This window comes from Leptonotus elevatus, chromosome 2, assembly GCF_054856555.1.
Source record: "Leptonotus elevatus isolate MCC_2025b chromosome 2, RoL_Lele_1.0, whole genome shotgun sequence".
Taxonomy (NCBI): domain Eukaryota; kingdom Metazoa; phylum Chordata; class Actinopteri; order Syngnathiformes; family Syngnathidae; genus Leptonotus; species Leptonotus elevatus.
In genome coordinates this window covers 39524254-39543224 of record NC_141240.1, presented here as the reverse complement: position 1 = coordinate 39543224, position 18971 = coordinate 39524254, and the positions used below count along the sequence as shown (strand labels likewise).

The 18971-nt window shown below is 39.7% G+C and overlaps 1 protein-coding gene across 2 annotated transcripts in view; it reads left to right on the top strand.

Annotated features, from left to right (window-relative positions):
• ptgfrnb (prostaglandin F2 receptor inhibitor b) overlaps positions 1-18971 on the top strand; it is a 58236-nt gene that overhangs the window by 15083 nt on the left and 24182 nt on the right. For both annotated transcript variants that reach the window (XM_086070232.1, XM_086070233.1), the window contains exons 4-9: positions 2864-3271; positions 7960-8388; positions 16743-16889; positions 16981-17141; positions 17242-17362; positions 18685-18904. In XM_086070232.1, coding sequence (XP_085926358.1) covers positions 2864-3271; positions 7960-8388; positions 16743-16889; positions 16981-17141; positions 17242-17362; positions 18685-18904 — 1486 coding nt within the window. The remainder of the gene's footprint in view (positions 1-2863; positions 3272-7959; positions 8389-16742; positions 16890-16980; positions 17142-17241; positions 17363-18684; positions 18905-18971) is intronic.

Below are 18971 nucleotides of genomic sequence, written 5' to 3'. Positions count from 1 at the left end.
GGGGGGGGGGGGGCTGAGAACGCATCTTCTCCCCAGGAGGTCAAAGACATCTACCGGTTTGTTAATTTTATTTTTAAGTTACGCAATTCCTTACAAATGACAATTATTAGTCATAAATAGGGAGTTAGAAAACCATCTTATTTGCTAATTATCTTTTGGGGGGGAATGAAATCAATTGATAGTTTTGGTTTGAATGCATTTAAGAAAGTTTGAGAAAATGTTGACAAAAACTGACCTTATGCCCAGTATGGCATTCGACTTGAGTAGCACTCCCCTGGGTGTGTTTGATCCACTCACCATGTGATCTCACACTTCTTGCTCTAACTTGTCAGACATGGTGCTGGTGCTGCATGAATCATTACAAACACGTAGCATGTTTGGCATTACTGTGTGCCCTGTGATTGATCAGTTCACCAGTAACCCTGCACAGGATAAGCAGTGGAAGATAAACTTTTAGACAATTTTACCAAAAGCTCACGTTTCCCTCAGGCTCATTTTTATTCTCTGTGAGATTGTCTCTCCTTGAAATTAGAAGTAGGGCACAGGGAACATCTCAGGAGAAGACAGAACTTATTTTCCATTATGTTTTGTGTTCTTCCTTTCATTAGTTATTTTATTTCATCGCAAAAAAGGAAGAGGTCTTAACGCCATCACAACAACAAGAAAAGACACGTGATAATGAGAGCACAGGCTTCCTGATTGAACGCCAAAAGGATTTGATTGCAAAGGGAGTTTTGAGCACTTACTGGATTTTAGCATGAAAATCAGGTTTCTCATACAGTGCTTAAAAAATACATTAGCTCACCTTTCATAAAAAGACCTTCATCATCATGAAGTGCTTTAATTTGGACACTTTCAATGTCCATGCACTTTTGATATTTTACCAAGAATGAGTATTTTGAAATTGAATTTGCCTTTTCTATCCGTTCCGTTCCGTCTTCAATTCCGCTTATCCGGGGTCGGGTCGCGGGGGCAGCAGCTTTAGCAGGGAAGCCCAGACTTCCCTCTCCCCAGCCACTTCAGCCAGCTCCTCCGACGGGATCCCAAGGCGTTACCGGGCCAGTCGAGAGACGTAGTCTCTCCAGCGTGCCCTGGGTCGTCCCCGGGGCCTCCCGCCGGTAGGACATGCCCGGAACACCTCCCCAGGGAGGCGTCCAGGAGGCATCTGAACCAGATGCCCGAGCCACCTCAACTGGTTCCTCATTTCGGCCGCTTGTATCCGGGATCTTGTTCTTTCGGTCACGACCCACAGCTCGTGACCATAGGTGAGGACAGGAACGTAGATCGACCGGTAAATCGAGAGCTTTGCCTTTCGGCTCAGCTCCTTCTTCACCACAACGGACCGATACAGCGTCCGCATCACTGCAGATGCTGCGCCGATCCGCCTGTCGTTCTCCCGCTCCATCCTGCCCTCACTCGTGAACAAGACCCCAAGATACTTGAACTCCTCCACTTAGGGCAGGATCTCCCGGAGAGGGTACTCCACCCTTTTCCGACTGAGGACCATGGTCTCGGATTTGGAGGTGCTGATCCTCATCCCAACCGCTTCACACTCTGCTGAGAACCGCTCCAGTGAGAGCTGGAGATCACGGCTTGAAGAAGCCAACAGCACCACATCATCTGCAAAAAGCAGAGATGCAATGGTGAGGCCACCAAACCGGACCCCCTCAACGCTTCGGCTACGCCTAGAAATTCTGTCCATAAAAGTTACGAACAGAATCGGTGACAAAGGGCAACCTTGGCGGAGTCCAACCCTCACAGGAAACAAATTCGACTTACTGCCGGCAATGCGGGCCAAACTCTGACATCGGTCGTACAGGGACCGAATAGCCCGTATCAGGTGGCCCGGTACCCCATACTCCCGAAGCACCCCTCACAGGACTTCCCGAGGGACACGGTCAAACGCCTTCTCCAAGTCCACAAAGCACATGTGGACTGGTTGGGCGAACTCCCACGCACCCTCGAGGACCCTGCTGAGGGTGTAGAGCCGGTCCACTGTTCCACGGCCGGGACGAAAACCACACTGCTCCTCCTGAATCCGAGATTCGACTTCCCGACGGACCCTCCTCTCCAGCCTTTTCTATCCAATATCCAAAATTAGCTGTCTCACTTCGCTACTATAAGAAACCAGAAATGAATCAAGTATATTACATGAAACTACAAAAAAAAATTGACAAAGTGCAATTTCTACAGAAATTGCGTGGGAATGCTGGAAAACTGAATGCTATTAGCTGAATGCTAAAATTTGAATGCATGTGCTTATGAAGGAAATTGAAAGATAAATTATGTGACAATTACACATTTTTAATTGTAGTTAAATGAATAAAAAGAAAAGTTGAACTGCAATCTGTCTAAGGTGGTATTCGAACCATCGCCTCCAGTTTATCGGTCAAAGCTCCGCCCCACTAGCCCCTGAGCCACAGTGGACTCCAGGTCGTCATCATTGAAGTGTTGTGAAATGGTAGTGAAGGATGTCTTGCTGAATGCCAGAGTGAACGTGTTATTGAACATTTAATTAAAATCATTAAATATAACGTGTTAAACAAAGGATAATGAAAAGATTAGAATTGTGTAAAAATAACAATCAAAAAAGAAAAGTTGAACTATAATCTATCAAAGGTGGGATTTAATCATTTGGTTTTCAGCATTCCCACAAAAGAACTTCTCTTCAGGGCATAACAAAATAAATAAATGGTGGTTTTGTGAATATAATAAAAACTGTATATAGACTTTTTTTTTTAATACTCTCATGAAGCTGATCATTTACTACCGGTTTAAGAAACCTTCCTCAAACTGTCCTATTCAACACAATCTCTCTTTCATTCTTCTTATGCTTGATCCTTTCTTGTTCTTTCTGTTCCAGTCATCGCAAACACACTCAAGGTGAGCCCGCAGGCCCCGCCCTCCGTCGTCCCCGAGGGTAGCGACGTCACGCTGTCCTGCAACGTCACCCGGGAACTCACCCAGCCCACCTACCTGTCGGTCACCTGGTCGCTGAAGAAGGGAGGAACGTCAGAGGAGATTTTGACTTTTGGCCCTCAGGGCGACGTGGTCACCGGGGCCAAGTACGCGCGCCGTTACGCTGACGGAGCCATCCGTTTGGCGCCCGGGAGGAACGGACTGTTTGAATTGGTCATTTCCAGAGTGACGACGTCCGATGAAGGGATTTACGAGTGCAACGGAACAGAGTGGACGCATGAAAATGGGGGGAACTGGATTCAAATTGTGGGGAGCGCAAAGGAAATGGGAAGTGTTGCTGTTACTCCAACAGGTAAGAAGCGCTCTTATTCTTAAAACACAGAGGAGGAACTAAAAATAAGAATGCAAGTCAGTTGGTAACGTTGGCTCGAGGCTTCCATTTTAGTCTTCTGAGAAATCCTTGGCTGCACTCACTTGAAAATACAGGAGCAGGTGGTGAGACCAAGCTTCAAACTTATGGTGTTGTTTCCACGCAGTCGTTTGCTACAAAAAGGATGCTTTTAGAAGCGAGCTGCACATCCTAGGCCTTTTCACCACATACTTTAACAGGTAGGTGGCAAAAGCCACAGCGATTAAGAAACCGTCATGGCGTGAAAAGGTGATTTGAGTCTTCCTCTCTATTGCTGTACTTTCAAAGTGTAATGCGTCTGTTGGAAAGATGCTACATGAGGCCAATTGCAATTCCAATAGGTCGGTTCGTTGAAAAATAGACATGGTGGACAGTCAGACATGGTTAACACGATCATTGAGGGAACAGCTAATTGAGAGATTGTTGTTGTTGCTGATTGCGTAGATGTGCTCTTTTGACCGTGAAATGGTTACCGGTAGTCTGCTAGCTAAGCAGGCTAGTTCGTTATCTTTTGCTAAATTACTCAATGACAAACCAGGTTTGCTATTTTCTACTGTATGTACTATATATTAACTATTTGTGGCATCCACTTGATTTAGCCCGATGGGATGGGAACTCGCTGAAACTTTTGTTTTTGTTTGACTGTAAAACAAAGATACATGAACGTTTAACATTTTAGTTATTTTTACGTTTTGGAAAATTGATTTACTTTGGAAAACTACAAGGTACTGTGATATTTACTTGTGTAAGTTTTCATTTAACTTGTTAAGACATACTGATGACCCTGGCTGTTCCCTGGCTGAACTTTTTGTTAGAATTTGAAACAAAGAAGTTAATTGTGTAAGATTTTAAAAAAAGAAAAAGAAAAAAAAAAGATGGGGGGTGGTTGTTGACAATTAACATTTTGCAAATCTGAACATTTTAAAAATACAAATTCCAACTCTTAACTTGTCATAAACCATATGTTTAAGACAAGTTAAGAGTTGGAATTAGTATTTTTTTTAAATTTTAAACCAATATTTTCTTTTCCCTTTACTGAAAATGAATATCGGCTCCAAATATCGGTTATTGGTCTCTTGAATACTAATAATCAGAATCAGCCCTGAAAAAAACATATCAATCTGTCTTTATTTGAGATTGTACAGAAAAAAATAATATTTCACTGTTACTGGTAAAAGAAACTAAAGTGTGAATCCCGAGTCAGCATTGTGCAAAAAAAAAAAAAACGTGTTGCACAAAAGCAAACTGGTAATGGAAACACAAAGATTTCGAGGAAAAAAAAAACCCTCTCAAATATTGCAAACAAGTTTTTCCACTCTCGTGTGTTGCTTTTTGAGACATGTCGACGAAATAGAAGTACTTTGCAAAAAATATAATGATGTTTTCTGTTCAAGGATAATGGAAGCCAATGTAGGGTCATCATGGTGGGTAGTGGGTGCCTGTCTGCCTCACAGTTGCTTCAAATCTCTGCTCGGACCCTTCTGAGTGGAGTTTGCATGTTCTCCCTTGCTTCCATGGATTTTCTGTAGATTCCATCCACAAAAATGCTTCTTCGGTTAATCGCCAACTGGGATAAGTTCATCCGCTTGTGTGGACGGAACGAAGGCGGGGGGGTGTGACAGGTGACCCTTTGCTGTGTGTGTGTGTGTGTGTGTGTGTGTGTGTGTGTGTGTGTCTACATTGGAATGGCATCCTTTGCGCTGTGTCCTAGGAGGCTGGCTGGTGACCCTCACTGCTGGAGCGTTATTGTCTTTTAGTGGGGCCCCTACGCACACACACACATTCATTGTTGTTGCCGTAGCCACCATATCTTATATCTTTCTGGGTCCCAATGTATATCCTCTTAAGCACTGGAAAACACTCTGACTGATTTATAATGAATCTGGAGTACAATTACGCACTCGTACGTACACACTTGCACACATTCACACACCACACAGGTCTGGGGTCCGTCGTGGTTCTTGTTGACTGAGCAAAGAAGATGAGAAAAGTCAAACAAAGAGTGGGCTTTGTCTCATTTTGTCCCGCTCCAGACGCCATACAGAGACTTTTCCCAGCATGCTGCGCTCTAAGGTTGCTAATGGAGACTGTGTCCAAGTTGTCGGTTTGAAGATACTTGCAACAATTTTTTAATTAAGCTGTCTTGTGAAAAAGCAGCGCAAAGTTCCTACTTGGCATTGGAAAATAACGGCAAATATACTTGATTAATTTGTAAAAGAAAGAAAACACAATATTCTTCAGTGTTGAATGAAAAGGAACCTAAAGAAGACAAGTCTTATTGTCTCTGCCCCGTTTCTCCCCAGAGTTCAGTTACAAGTAGGGCTGTCAAACGATTACATTTTTTAATCAGATTAATCGCATCTTCTTGATTAATCCCGATTAATCGCTTAATTAAAAAGGCTTTTTTAATCAACATTTTTTTTGAAGAGCACCTGTTATGTGTTCTTCTTTCGACATTTAATGTTTATGAGGACGTCCATTTTTTGATGCACTGCACACGCTCATCCTCTTATTCTAATCAGTTAATTACTTGCATAATTTAAAATAGAAAAAAATGACCCCAAATTAATTTTGACACAAACAAATATCCTGCATGTCATGCACAAACTTTTTTATGAACATTTATTAAATGTTTTCCTTTAATGCATTAGTTATGTTTATTGCTCAAACACAACCTGTGCTACCTTTAACGTAGCCATCCACTGTCAATATAAAGGACAATCTGTGGTCAAAATTAATAATGTGATTAATCTGCATTAATACATAATTAATGCGATATTTTTTTGTGATTAATTAATTAGTTACTGCTTTGACAGCACTAAAAGGTCAAGTAATTTTAAAAAGCAACATATACAACAACAAAAATAAATAAAATTATGATAGCTCGTCTCAGAGTCACATCTGTACTCGGTTTACAATCTGACCTTCGTAACAACAAAAATGACAATGGCATAATGCTCAAACTTAATCTTGTTCATATTTCTTTAACAAGCTGAATTTAGTCATTCATATAAATGTAATTTTTTTTAATTGGATTCTTTGATTACTTCAGATAACGCTCCATCATTCTGGTCCTTAATCTTGTTTAAAAAAATAAAAATAAAATAAAATCTGTGTTGCTTTTAACTTATACTTATTTTCTCTTTTTTCAAATCTCTTTTTTGAATATTCAAAGGCAACGTTTTGTTATGCGCCTTAAGCATAATTTGCAGAATACTGTAATCTACTAATTTTACTGACATTTTGTGAATTGGTAGATTACAGTATTATGCAAATTATGCTAAAGGCGCATAACAAAATGTTGCCATTGAATATTCATATTTACAGAACCTCTCCAGTTTGGAGGCACTTTGAAAGAAATGCAATATGAAATGAAAAATAATTGTGATTTGGTTTCTCCCCAATATTGTGATTACAAGGCGAAATATCCACCCAGCTATTTTGTATACCGCTCGTCCTTGTCAGGGTGACTGCAGCCTGTGCCAGCAAACGAGCATTTTGACTTCTGTCGACAATTCAGAGCCGTCAATTAACCTAACATGCTTCATGTGGGAGAAAGCCAGAATAGCCGAAGAAAACTGACACGCACGGGGAGAACTTGCGATTTCCACAGAGGAACTCTTGAGGCAACCAATTGGATGGTGCTGTGAGCGAGACAATCCTGGAGAGATGTTCCGCAGCAGACAGAAAGACGTACTCGGCCCATTCAGAACCAAACAATTCCAGTTTTAATTTGATCACTTTTCAGCCGACGGCTTAATTAAAAAAAAGTTGATGCCGATATCTAAGACAATGTTGATTATCGTCCCGGTCTATTACTACTTTTAATGCAGAAATCACTCAATGGCTGAAATCAGTTTATAAATGTTTAACGATCAGAGATTCATATTTTTCACCAACAAAAATGTCCCCTTGTTGGTTTTGTCATTTTTTGATTTACATTGCGAGAGAATTGCTATTCCTCTTCTTTTTTTTGGGGGGGGGGGGGGGGCTTTAACTAATTCACTGCCATTGATGGCTATAGATGTCAAAAATTAATTTGAACTATTTCTATTAGTTGAACTATTTTTTTAATTTTATAAAAAAAAATATTAAAATCTAGAAAAAAAATTGTATTGTTCATTTATAACAGATAAAATTTGTGATTAATCGTGAGTCAAAAGTTATGCGATTAATTAAGATTACAAATTTTAATCGTCTGACGCTCCTAATTTTTTGTTTTATTTAATTTTTTAATTCGGGCGTCAGGCGATTATTTTTTTTAAAATTGTAATTAAATTATAAGATTATGTTGACTTCATTAGTTAACTAACGATTAATCATACATTTGATATCTGTTCTAAATGTACAATAAAAAAATTCTAGGTTTTCATACTTTTGTTAACAAAAGTGGGGAAAAAAATGTTAAATTAATAGAAATAGTTCAAATGATTTTTTGACGTCTATAGCCGTCAATGGCAGTGAATGAGTTAATAAGAACGTGTATTCTTAGTCTTTGTGTGCAGTTACATCTACAATATTCAGCACTTAATTCTGAAGGCCTGCAAAGTCTGCATAAAATCCCCGTGTTGTTTTTTTTTTTTTTTTTTTTTTTTTTTGTGATTGCTGCCATCTGCTCTTCTCCTTTCAAGGTCAGTCCCTCAGCGTGAAGGCGTCTTCGTCTTCCTCTCCACCCTCCACGAATCTGCACCTCACCCCGGGTGACAAACTGACACTGCTTTGCTCCGTCACTGCCGACAACCTGCCCTCCCTGTCCCTGGAAGTGTCCTGGCTGGCCAACGGCCGGGATATCATCACGATGGAGCGCGGCGGGGTGGTGATCTCCAATATGTCGGCCAGCTCAGCGCAAACAAATAACGGGGAGGCGAGCATAGAGCGGACCGGGGCCGACGAGTACAAGCTGGCAGTGAGGCAGGTGAGCACGGAGGACGGAGGAGCTTATGCCTGCCGCGTCCGGGCCTTCATCGAAAAAGGAGGAAAGAGCTCCGGGGGAGGAGGACGGTGGCACATGGCAGCGGAGAAGACGTCCAGCCCTGTGATGGTGAAGGTGTCGCAAATCAGTGAGTCAAACATCACATCATGTATGTGACAATATATGTTAGAATTTTATGTGACATAAAGAAAAGAGACCAAGATAAATTATTTCAAAACTTTTTCCAACATTGATGTGACTAATAAACCGTACTTCACTTTCTATATATATTTTTTTCCCAATTGAGTTCATTAGAAAAATATATAGAAAGTGAAAATAAACAACTGAGCTAAGGTTTAACTGTTGGGCCATGCCACAAACTCAACACTAATCACCAAAATAAAATAATAAAATAAAATAATGAAGTATGTTGTTGGCATTGTTCTTTGGGGCTTTTGTTTCCGGACAGTGTGATAAACAGTTCCAAAAGAAAGAAAAAAAAGAAATCAGCGTTTGCAGAAAACCTTCAGGCTCCCAAAAAAGCCAGAAAAGCCTACTAGAACATCTAAGCTTTATTTACGGTGATGGTACTTAAATATATGCTGATTTAGCATGAGTTTGAACGTAATTGGTCATTTGTAAACAGCCACATCCCCAGTTACAAGAGGGTGTGCACACTTGTGCAACCACATTGTCTCCATTGTTTATTTTTACTTGCCCTCTTGGAGATTTTTTTTTAATTGAGTTGTACATACCATAGTTCACATTTAATGTTGAAAAAGAGTTTAGAACTGATCTTGTTCTCATTTTTTTATTATCACAGCATTTTAGCATTTGAACAGGGTATGTAGACTTTTTTTTATAGTCTAGATTAATTCAATTTACAAGTATTTATATTAATTTGCAGACTAAAACTTTCCACATTAAAGGGGAAGTCAACCCAAAAAATTGTTTTGACAATAATATGTTCTATGCAGCCCCACTAGTCTAAATATGTTATTCTGTTTAATATTGCTTTAGTGGAATATTAAGTAAGGCAGCAAAATCCAGCCATTTTTATCCATCTCAGGCGGCGGCCATTTTGCCACTTACTGTCGACTGAAGTTCACATCAACATTACTCTGTTCTCAGGAGACAACCAATCACAGCGCAGCTTCAGAAAACAGGTGAGCTGTGATTGGTCGTTGCCCGAGCCTTGAGCAACTGTGATGTCATCTTCAGTCGACAGCAAGTGGCAAAATGGCCGCCCCCTGAATTTTGATTCATAACTCATATTCCACAAATGTAATATGAATCCGAATGTCATGTTTAGCCTAGTGCGGTCACATAGAACATATTATTGTCAAGAAATGTTTAAGATTGACTTCCACCTGTACTTTATTCAACCCATAATCAATCGAATCAGTCACATCAATAGAATCTGCGAGCTGCCGCCTGGCTGATGTGTCAGTTTTCAGGCTAGCAACTTGTGAACGTACCAAAAGGACTCCGAATGTGTTTGCACATGCTCGCGCGTGCACAATTTTGTGTGCGTGTGTGCTGTATCTGCACACACACTTGTGTCCCACATACTGAGGATGCGGGACTGTTCTAACTGGTCGAGCTCCTCCGCTGTAGCCTGGAGGTATACATTCCATACACACACACACGCACACACACACACACACACACCCCACACACAGGCAATGTTTTTTCGGAACTTGTTATGGAAGTGCACACATGATTGCAGTCACTCATACGAACACACTGGGGGTAATTCCTCTCACCCTGGGTTGTATTTTGAAGTGTGTGTGTGTGTTGCTTTGTCAGCTGGAATTGTTGTCAATAAACTTCTCCAAATGTCAACTTACAAGCAAACTGTATAGTAGAGCTTCTCATCGTTTTTAGACCCAGGAACCCCTTATAGCATATTATAATATTATGTTATTATGGCGATTTGTAGCACTTTTTTGTGTGAGTGTGGCTTGTGAGGTTATGACCTCACGCCTTTTGCAAAAAGTTCCGGCATGGCCAATAGTTGCCGCCTGGAAGGTCAGAAGTGCACTCAAGTCAGCACCGACACGCCGAGTGTTGACAGAACAACTCAAGCCGCTTTTCTTATCTGCTCTTCATATCACACGCGATGGCATAACCCCAAAGGTGGCGTCCAACGCCAGGTTGTTTTGGCAACAACGTTCCTTCCCTCGCAGGGAGGCGAAGTCGTTCAAACGGCAGCGCTGCAATTTGGACATCATCTTTCCATTCGATTAGCTTTATTCACAATCGCATCAAAATTCTATTTGAATTTTCAGAAACAAGAAAGGAAGAAGCAAACCGAAAACGCCAAGTTAAAAGCTTCAGCATATTTTGCCTATCCCCTTTTTTTCATTTTTTTGCCCCTCCAAAAACAATAAACGTCAGCAAGACAACCTTCAAGAGAATTCTAAGGAGCAAAACCAAATTAATACAGTTTTTTTTTTTAATGAAATTTTTTATCAAAACAGTCAAGCCAACAATCAAAAGTTCTGACATTGTCTTTCGTTTATACCTTTCTAAGCATATTGAACACCAGATTTTCTTTTCATTTCAATAACCAATCCACAAATTAACACCTATAACACATCATTGCTTTATATTTAGAATATTACTATATTATTATATTACTTCTCTTGTATCTAACAACTCTCAGATTTCAAGCTACTTCAAAGTACTCAGTACTTTTTAAAATGTTTTATTGTATTCATTTTGAGTTTTAAAAACATTTATTGTATTTTAGTATTTTATTGATTAGAAAAAATATATAGTTGGTTTTACTATATTTTATGTGTATGAAAGTGTGCGGATCTCAATGTCCAGCACTTGGAAATGCTTGTTTATCAAATGTGTTACAGAAAAATAGTGGATTGGATTGGACACGCTGGCAAAGTAAATTGTGTATTAATATATTTGCTGTTTAAATTCAACTAAGTCATAAAATATAACAATATTTGGATTGATAAATAGTCCATTTGTTGGTTCAATATAGTTTGATTGATTAATAATTATTGTACGTCTTTTTAGAGTGTTGGTTTAATATTAGGGGTGGGAATCTTTGAATGTCTCACGATTTGATTCTGATTTTTGGGTCTGCGATTCGATTAAGAGCGATTTTTGATTCAAAATGATTTGATTGACAACGATTTTTGCTTCAATCTATAGATGTGCAAGGAATTGTAATGATCTACTCCAGTCCGACTCGCTAATGCTAATTAGCGCGCTACTCGCGGCACTTTTGTCACTCAAAAGAACGACTCCACACTGCAAAAAAAAAAAACTTTTATTGGAATAACTTGATGGTGACTTTTTCCTTCTACTCTCTAATGTGGCTACAACTTAACAGTGTTATTAGACCGCGTGGAACCACACTGCCCCTAAGTTGGGTACAACATGAACAGCGCTCCAAATAAAGGCACACACAGACAAAGGCAAGACAGTATAAAATTATTTAAATAAAATCGATTTGGGGACATTTAAAATCGATTCTGAATCGTACTAAATGAGAATCACGATTCTTATGAGAATTGATTTTTTTGGGCACACCCCTATTTAATATGTTGCTTCATATGACCACACACAGAACCATAAGTCATTTATGGAAGTAACTGAGCAATAGCGTCCAATGATTTCTTGTTTAGGACATCATTAGTTTTACAAAAACTATGGTTTTTGAAATGTTGGTTTTCACATTATCCGTTTGTATAGTCCAACAAAGTTTCACATTAATTTAATTTAATTTTAGTCATGTATTTTCATATATTTATATGGAAATTAACATGTTAACCTGTTTTTATTATTTGTATGGGACCACAAATGAATGAATATTTTCTTTAAATAACTTAACAATGTACTTTCATTTTTAATGAATTTCAATCTGTAGTGACGATCCCAAGGTTTTCATACAAACTAGGCTAAGTGCAATTTCTGCATAAATTGCGTGGGAACGCTGAAAACAGAATGCTAAGATGAAATGCTTATGAAGTCAATTGAAAGATAAATTATGTGAAAATTACAAAGTATTAATTGTAGTTGAAAGATACATGAATAAAAAGAACACTTGAACTGCAACCTATCTAAGGTGGGATTCGAACCATGGCCCCTTGTTTACTGGTCGAAGAAGAGTTGTCCAAGCGGGGTTTGAACCCAGGTCTTTCGGTGTGGCAGGCAATTATTCAAAACACTGTGCCATTCCTGCCGTAGAAGAATCTGTGACATTGTATATAATAAGTATATACTGAAAGCTTGCCTTGAATTTGAATTTTGAATATAGAATGGAGTAAAAACTTCATAATGACAAAGGTTTTAGAAAAGCTAATGAACCAATTGGCTCAAAACGTTCAGAGTTTTCAAATGATGGTTGAGTTAGTTTGCTGCTGTAATTTTCATCTACTGTCACCACTTTGCTGCAACAGTATGTTTTCTTGCTGCTGTGGTTCCACCAACTCTCAGAACAGAAAGTAACATGCTGAGACTTTACTTTTATTATAGTAATTTAAGTCGAGATGTAAATAATGCCGAGCTAAAGCAAAGGGGACGTAGTAAAACACAAGTCCTACACGACAGGTCTAAAAATCCAAATTTTGTCTGATCAAATAAAGCTTGCAAGCTGAATTTCAACTGCTGACTTAAAGTACAAACGTTGGCGTGCAGTTAGCCCACCAGTCAACCAGGTTAATGATTTCAGCCAGCACACTAAATCGGGAAATCCCAAGGTCTCTTTTCACCCGGCTGCTATTCGTCATCTGGCTGTCTGCTGCTGCTGATAAGTACACAAGTAGAGTTAGGCTAGTTGAAGTGACACAATTCAGAATGTATTTATTTGTTTGCTTTCAAATGGCACAGTTCAGCTATGTGCCTGCCTTGCAATAGTTTAATTTCGTTTAATATTAAAGACATTTGCTGTAGTTGAGATTAGGGATAGACCAATAATCGGCATCGACTTCTTTTTTTGTTTTGATGGCCGATATATTAACAACTGTTATTTCTGCTCTGACGGGCGCTTTTCTCGCGGCTGTTGACTCCCTGCAGCATTGGCCCGCCCATAGCACCATCTGATTGGTTGCTCGTGTAGTCAATAAGCCAATAAGCGGCATTTAGCGGCTATTAGCCTGTGAGCTAACCGTTAGCTTGCAGGATATTCGGTTAGTTCGTGGGCTAACCTAGTAGCCATTTTATAGCGGCTATTTGGGAGTTATCGTGCGGGTGAATGGTTAGCCCAAATTAGCGGCTATTAGCCCGCGAGCTAACCGGCTAGCTCGCAAATTAATGGCTATTAGGTTAGCTCGCGGGCTAACCTAATAGCCGTTTTTTAGCGGCAATTTGGGAGTTATCCCGGGGTGAGCGTTTGGGTAAATGGTTAGCCCGCGAGCTAACAGTTAGCCCGCAAATTAGCGGCTATTTGGGAGTTAGTGTGCGGAAGCCACATTATAGTTGGTGCAAAAGCTGATGGCAAACAAAACTTTAACATGTTACATATCTGCAAAAGCTGTTTAATAAACATGTCCTTAAAGGCATTTAAGCTGTCAAGTGCTAGCGTTTTTATTATTAAAAAATTTTACACCAACTTTTTTTTTTTCCTGCAAATGTATATCGGCTTCAAATATCGGTTTTCGGCCTCCCTGACTACCGATAATCAGTATCGGTATCGGCCTTGAAAAAAGCATATCAGTCTATCTCTAGTTGGGATACGTATTTTATTTTTTTATTATTATTATCCGTCATTATTTTTTTGGAAATTGTATTTATCATAAGTACAAATGGTATCGGTTTTTGGTAAAAAAAAGAAAGAAAGAAAAGTGGTATCGAACATCCCTATAATTAAGATGACTAATTGCTGATGGCGGCCTGTGGCGCAATGTTGAGGTCACCCCGTGTGGCTTTAAGTCCTCCATTGTTGTTTATAATCATTTCTCTCCTGCCGATGCACTCGATGGAGCGCCAGACGTGTGACATGAGAGTAGTTTCCCGCTAAGCAGTCGTCTTTTGCAGCGTAGAGCCAAATACAGCTGTGGCAAACCAAGTTGGTACAGTGCAATGAAAAAACATATCTGTAGTGGCGTGCCGCTATGATATCACACTACAGTATAAAAATAACGGAGGCTTCTCCTATATCAGGCTTGCTGTTTACCACAGTGGCTGCACCACTTGATTTCTTGCTAAATAGGCCACGCGTGTTGTATGTTAGCATGTTTTGAGTGTTGGCTGAGCTGTTTTTCTTTTATTCATTAGCAACATACATTACAAATACAAGACGTCATATACAGTATATTATTTCAAACCCCTTCCTTAGCAGCTATATTATATTTTGAATGGCTAGTTTATCGTAAAGCTGTTTTCAACTAATTCTAGTCTTTACCAGGGCAGGACAAAAAAATAAAATCTCTATATTTGTCAGGAAGCGCGTTGTACAGTTTTACATGCGCATGTGAAGGAAAAGTGAAACAAGGCGAATTGGGTGGTGGGTGGTTCGTGTTGTCGGAGCTCGGATCAAATCAGTGTGTCGCGCCCACGCTCTCCGCTGGCAGCACAAGAGAAAGACATGTAAGTGATGGCACTTTTTAACAATTCATGTGTCATCTGCTTTATCTGAGCACAATAAATATAGTATGGAAGTCTTCTACTTGCCCTCAATCCTTTTTAAATAGATAATAAAAACTGTTTGTTTTAAGGTTAATTGTTGTATAAATGAGAACAATCAATTTGTCATTCTACATTAAAGTTTGCGTGGACTGGAGACAGGTAAACATCAAAAGTTAAAGAAAAAAAATATTTATGAATTAAAATTTACTATAACGTGCAATCTTTTCTTTTTCATTTTTCCCCGTTTCCTGAAAGGCAAAATTGCAGATTTTCTGCATGAAATTGTGGCCCAATTTCAGTCTGATCCAGGGAAAGGAGTCCTGGTTGGTATCAGTGATGCTCTTCTTGTGTTGCTTTACTAAATAAGACATTCCAGTGAGAGAGTGGCACATGAATAATTGCCAGGGAGGCTTCACACGTCCTCATCCATCAAAGTGTGTGTGCGCGCGCCTGCGTGTGTTTGTGGGGGTGCTTGAGTCTTAAAGCAGATGGTGACTGTGCATGAGGCGCTGTGACGTCCAAATGACTTCCTTCCAAACCCTGTTTTTTTTGCCAAACAACTTTTACCTTCCTATATCCTGTTAACAATTTGAAGCGGCATATGCACAACGTCACACGGCCCAGCATCTCACCTCGTGCAGGTGTGCGCTTGCTGTTTGCTGAGGTGTAACGATGCAATCTGGAGGGCTGACCGAGAGATACGCACCTCATCTCGCACCGTCAACAGTGCTATTTCCTTTTTCTTCCTGTGGCCTGGCTTCTTGGATTGAAGGTCCAGAGCACAAAGAGGCAATCACGGCGCTGCACTCGCCGGACAAAACCTGGCACTGACAGATGAAAGTAATGCGCCGCCAGGATGGGAATCATTTCTCCAGTGGCAGCTCAGTAGCTAACAGTGTTATTATTAGAAGTAAGCTGTTGTTCAAAGAAGCGCTGCTCATTATAGCTCTGCTGAAACGGGTCCGAATAGCGCTTCCATTTGTTTTAACAAAAGATGTGATAATACTGATTACAAGGAAATATGACTTGGGCTGTTTACCTAGAACAGGGGTCAGCGACCTTTGCTGTCAAAATTTGCCATTTGCTATTTTAGACCAAATAAAACAATTCAGATCTATTTTTTTTCTTCTTTTTGTAATTCTTTTTTCATAAATTTTTTAACCTTTTTTTGCTATCAATCTTCTGACATTTTTGTCCATTTTGTGGACAATTTGTTGTAGTTTTTTTTATTTTGTCTTTTGTTTTTGGACATTTTATAATTACTTTTTGATCATTTTCTTTTCTGCCTTTTTTTAAAAATATATTTTCTACCTTTTTTTCTTTTGTTTTTGGACATTTTTAGGTAACTTTTAAAACTTTTTCATCTACCTTCCGTCTCCCTTTTTCTTCAAAATTTGGACTCTGAAATTCTTTGAATATTATTATTATTTTTTTTATTTAATGGTTCATTCATTTAAATATTTTCTCCCCCCCCCAAAAAAAAATATGTACAAAAAACAACAACCATTAATTTACTTTTCTACAACTTAAAAATTTGGACTCTGACATTAAAAAAAGGTATTGTTTTTTAATTTTATTTTTTAATCATGAATTTATTTAAATATTTTATCTAAAAAAAAAATATATATATATATATATATATATTTATTATTATTTTTTTTTTTAAGTATTAATTTCTACAATTTTTTTTTTTAGAGATTCACAGAGAGCCACTGGAGAGGGACTAAAGAGCCCCATGTGGCTCCAAAGCCACAGGTTGCAGAACCCCTGACGTCAAAGCCTTAGCTCATATTAAATGCATAATGTGTTTGGGATTCTAGCGTTGCTAAATGCTGCAGTGCTGTTGCTGGTGTTCAGTCAATATCTCCAGCACATTCACCATCATGCTTTACTTTTTCATTTCCTCAGAACCAAGCTTCACACTGGATATTGAGACCATCGTTCACCCCCAGATGACCAGTGAGCCAACAGAGTTGGCTTGTCATGTAACCAATATTACACATTTCCCCTTGGGAGGCCGGCTGGGCGTTACATGGGAGCACATCGCACTTCCTGGTACTTTAACGGCGGGCAGCGGGCACATAAAAAAAAAAGAATTATGAAGAAAAAACGCGTTTATGGTATTGAATCTTTTTCATTGCCGCAGGTGCTGCCAGCGAACCTCAGGCTACACATTCTATTGGCTCTATGGACGGCTACGGCAATCTGTTGCCAGGCGCGATGTATTCCGACAGACTGGAGAGCGGCATGATGTCACTGACAAAAGTCCAGCCCGATACGTTCAAACTGCGATTCCTGCGTACACAGGTAGTGAAAATTTGACGGCCCAACAATGGGTCAGTAAATGAGATGCTTAAATCCTCATTTGTAAGTCAGCTGACGGCCGCATGGTGCATTCCGCCTACAGGAGATCGACATGGGCCAGTACGTTTGTGCCGTCTCGGCGTGGAGTGTCAGCAGCCAGGGCGACGTGGTGAAGACTGCTGAGCAGCAGAGCTTGTCACTGACAGTGCGATGGGATGCCAAACGTATGTAGAACTATTTTAACTCTTTGCTCCCAAAAACGTATAAAACCGTTATATTTTAACTATTGCCATGGTCCCAAAAACGTATTTACACGTTTTTTGTTTCTTTATACTAGAGCCTACAGAAGGCTTTGATGCAGCCTCTGACCTGAAGAGATCGCTTAAAGCAATGGTAGTTATTACAAAAAAGGGCCAGCAGTTGGTAGCAGAGTATAAGAGATCAGCCAAAGCTATGTTGAAAACAAGCTCTTTCCCCACTGGTTTAAACTGATTTGTGAATAATGATTAAACTTAGCAACATTCTAATGCTAATTGCTGCAAAACGGAAACGGATACAAATATACTTTTTAATCCAGATGAAAGAAGATATTCTAATCTTTCTTTTGGTAATTCCATGTTTTTATAGCAATAGAACATGATATTCTGTGGGCCTTGCAAAATCAGTCAAAATCCAGTAAACCAGCTCGGAGCGAAGGGGGTTGCTTCAGTGAAAATTACTGCGAGTGAATGAGTTAATAATTGAGTAATCGTTTGGAGCATTTTTTAAGTCGAAATTGTCAAAACAATCTGATTTTAGCATCTCAGTAATTAATCAGTGATTTCTCTAGTCTTTCATAGAAGAAGATTGATTAGCAAGTACTGAATCGGTAACGTAATCCGTTTCAAAAAGGTTGACGAAAACATCAATGCCCCTTTTTTTTAATCACTATAAAAATACGAAATAAACAACAATCATTGGTTAATCAACCGTAATCTGAGAAAAAAATGCTTTTGTAAAACACTTTAATGCAATTGGATCCGATTATTCGATCAATCAATAGACTAAACGATTCTAAAAAATAATCAATGGTGACAGCACTAGTTGTTTTTATTATCTCTCAGCCGCCTATTCACATGTTCTCTGAATATTGTATTCGTTTTCTTTTAGGAACCTTAATATTTAGTCATATTCTGTGATAGAAAAAATGGATATTGTGCCATCGAATCATAGTAACCCTGCTGCTGTTAGGTCTTATGAATGATCTTAATGTCCAAAATACATTGGCATTATTTGTAGACTTCAGACAAAGTCCCTCAAAAGATCTTTTGTCTGCTCCTCTCTGTAGACTTCCCCCTCCTCCACATTCACAGACTGAACTTTGTGCCCTAATTGAGCCATGATGTAATAGCATTGCTCTCTGGGCACTCACATCTGCTCTGAATCAGAATTGCTTATCTTCCTGTTATGGGGGATGCCCCTTCAAGGGAGCGTACATTCCGTGCAGGGTGAATAATGTCTTTCATAAAGCTTGAGGGGCCATTCATTGATTGGTGGTTCTTTCCAGATCCGTCCTTGAACGTTGCAGCCAAACGCATTCGTGAGGCTTCTGTGGGCGGCGCTACCTTTGAGATGAGCTGCACAGTGGCGCCCCAGAACCTGGGCGAGGCGGGGTACTCGGTCCTCATCCAATCACAAGACAGTCTGGAAAGCAACGTGAGGACCATCATGACCCTCAGCCCCGACAGCGTCGTGCAGCATGGGGGAGCCACAGACCCCAACAGGAGGTGCGTATCTTTTCGGGGACACCAGCCAACGTGGCTAGCGTTTCATTAAAGAAAAATATGTCCCTTT